The following is a 1,851-nucleotide window of genomic DNA, read 5'->3' on the forward strand; positions in this document are numbered from 1 at the left end:
TCAGGCTGGTTTCGAACTCCTGAGCTCAAACAATCCACCCGCCTCGGCCTCCCAGAGAGCTAGGATTACAGGCATGAGCCACCGCGCCCGGCCCAAATCCCAATTTTATATATCATTTGGATATTTTCGGGAAGTCTTTAAGCCGGTGGGTCTCAGGCTGAGGCAAGAAGACAGCCCAGAGATAGACACACACAGTGCCAGAAACACACACCCCACACATGCTCCCAGAAACAAACACAAGACAGTAACTACATATCGAGGATTCTTATTGAAGCCAGGTGCTATACTAAGATGTTTTATGCACATTTCCTTTAACCTCACAAGAGCCCTCATAGATAGACACCATTCACCCCGCATGAGAAACGAAGAACACTAAAAATGTGAAGTCAGAAATATGCTCACACCTACATAGGCAGAGGTAAAACACACCCACAAACTCTCTCCTAGAGAAATCAATGTGGCGTATCATCCCAATGATTTGCACTGAGTTTGGGAACCACGTGAAAGTCCACCCTGAATTCCAGGTTAAAGGTTAATCTCATGCAAATCTGTTGCAATGGATACAAGCGTCTGGGCTTACAAGTGCTGCAGGGCAAAGAATGTGCACCCGCCCTGTACCCACACTGGTGATCTTCCTTCTGTGCCCACAGGGAAGCGCATTTGTCTTGGAGAAGGCATAGCCAAGGCCGAATTGTTCCTCTTCTTCACCACCATCCTCCAGAACTTCTCCCTGGCCAGCCCTGTGGCACCTGAGAACATCGACATCACACCCCAGGAGAATGGTCTGGGCAAACTACCCCAACAATACCAGATCCGCTTTCTGCCTCGCCAAAGGGGCTGAGGGAAGGGGGCCAAAAGATTCCAGGGTCATTAAGTGTCAAAGACAATGGCCCTGACTCCCTCCACAGCTCCCTGCCTCTGAGAGACCTGCTGCGAGCCCGTGTCCTTCCCCCTCCACAGCGTCTGCTGTCTGAGCTCACGTCGCTAGTAGTGGAGGAACAGGATTCACACTCAGGCTCTAGAACCCAAACTTCATCACAGCGCCCTCTTTTTCATACACATATTTTTAAATGAAGAGCAAATTCACATAAGATAAAATTAACCGTTTACAATGTGAGACGTAGTGGCAATGTTCATTCACAACGTTGTCCAACCAGCAGCACGTAGTTCCAAACATTTTTAGCATCTGCTCCGGATGATCAAACTACAACCCAGACCTGTTAAGCAGTCACACCCGTTACCTATTCCCCACTGGCCCCCAGAAAACTCCAATCTGCTTTCTGATTCTGCGGACTTAACTATTCTGGATATTTCCTATAAATGGCATGACGCAGTGCGTGATGTTTTGTGTCTGTTCTCTCACTTCGAGCAATATTTTCGAGCTCATCCATGTTGGGGACCGCAGTCATACCTGCCCAAGTCCTCCCTCTTCCTCACTCTCTGCTGCCGCTTCTTCCTTCTTCCTGCTTTAAAAAGGCCTCTTCAGCCCATGTCACCTGAGCCGTGTGATTTCCTTTCAAGTCTCCTGAGAATCAAATAAACAGCTAAAGCCTGACCTCCCTGGGTCAAGAGGTGATCTGTGCCGTTTTGTGGGGGATTCATTTATTGTCAAGTCCCTTGAGATTCTTCTGCAAGGACTTTTGGTCCGTATTTCTCCCTCACCTCGGTGTCAACTCTGTGAAGGGCCAACACGTTGTCTTGTTCCTCGCTGTATCTCAGCTCCTGGAGCAGTGTGAGGCACATGACAAGTGTTCCAAACATCCACTGAGGAGTGAGTGAGTGAGTGAATGAATACGTCAGCCACGCCCCCAAACCCATCGCAAATGGAGCCAGGTCTCCTCCGTCAGGCCA

At 49.2% G+C, this 1,851-nt stretch overlaps 1 protein-coding gene across 2 annotated transcripts in view; it reads left to right on the forward strand.

Annotated features, from left to right (window-relative positions):
- Window positions 1-1,552, forward strand: part of LOC105820598 (cytochrome P450 2B6-like) — a 20,273-nt gene extending 18,721 nt beyond the window's left edge. For both annotated transcript variants that reach the window (XM_012657119.1, XM_012657121.1), the window contains exon 9: window positions 651-1,552. In XM_012657119.1, the coding sequence (XP_012512573.1) occupies window positions 651-841 (191 nt within the window). In that variant the 3' untranslated portion in view covers window positions 842-1,552. The remainder of the gene's footprint in view (window positions 1-650) is intronic.
- Window positions 1,553-1,851: the final 299 nt, after the last annotated feature.

Source organism: Propithecus coquereli, unplaced genomic scaffold, assembly GCF_000956105.1.
Source record: "Propithecus coquereli isolate 6110/MARCELLA unplaced genomic scaffold, Pcoq_1.0 Scaffold53, whole genome shotgun sequence".
NCBI lineage: Eukaryota > Metazoa > Chordata > Mammalia > Primates > Indriidae > Propithecus > Propithecus coquereli.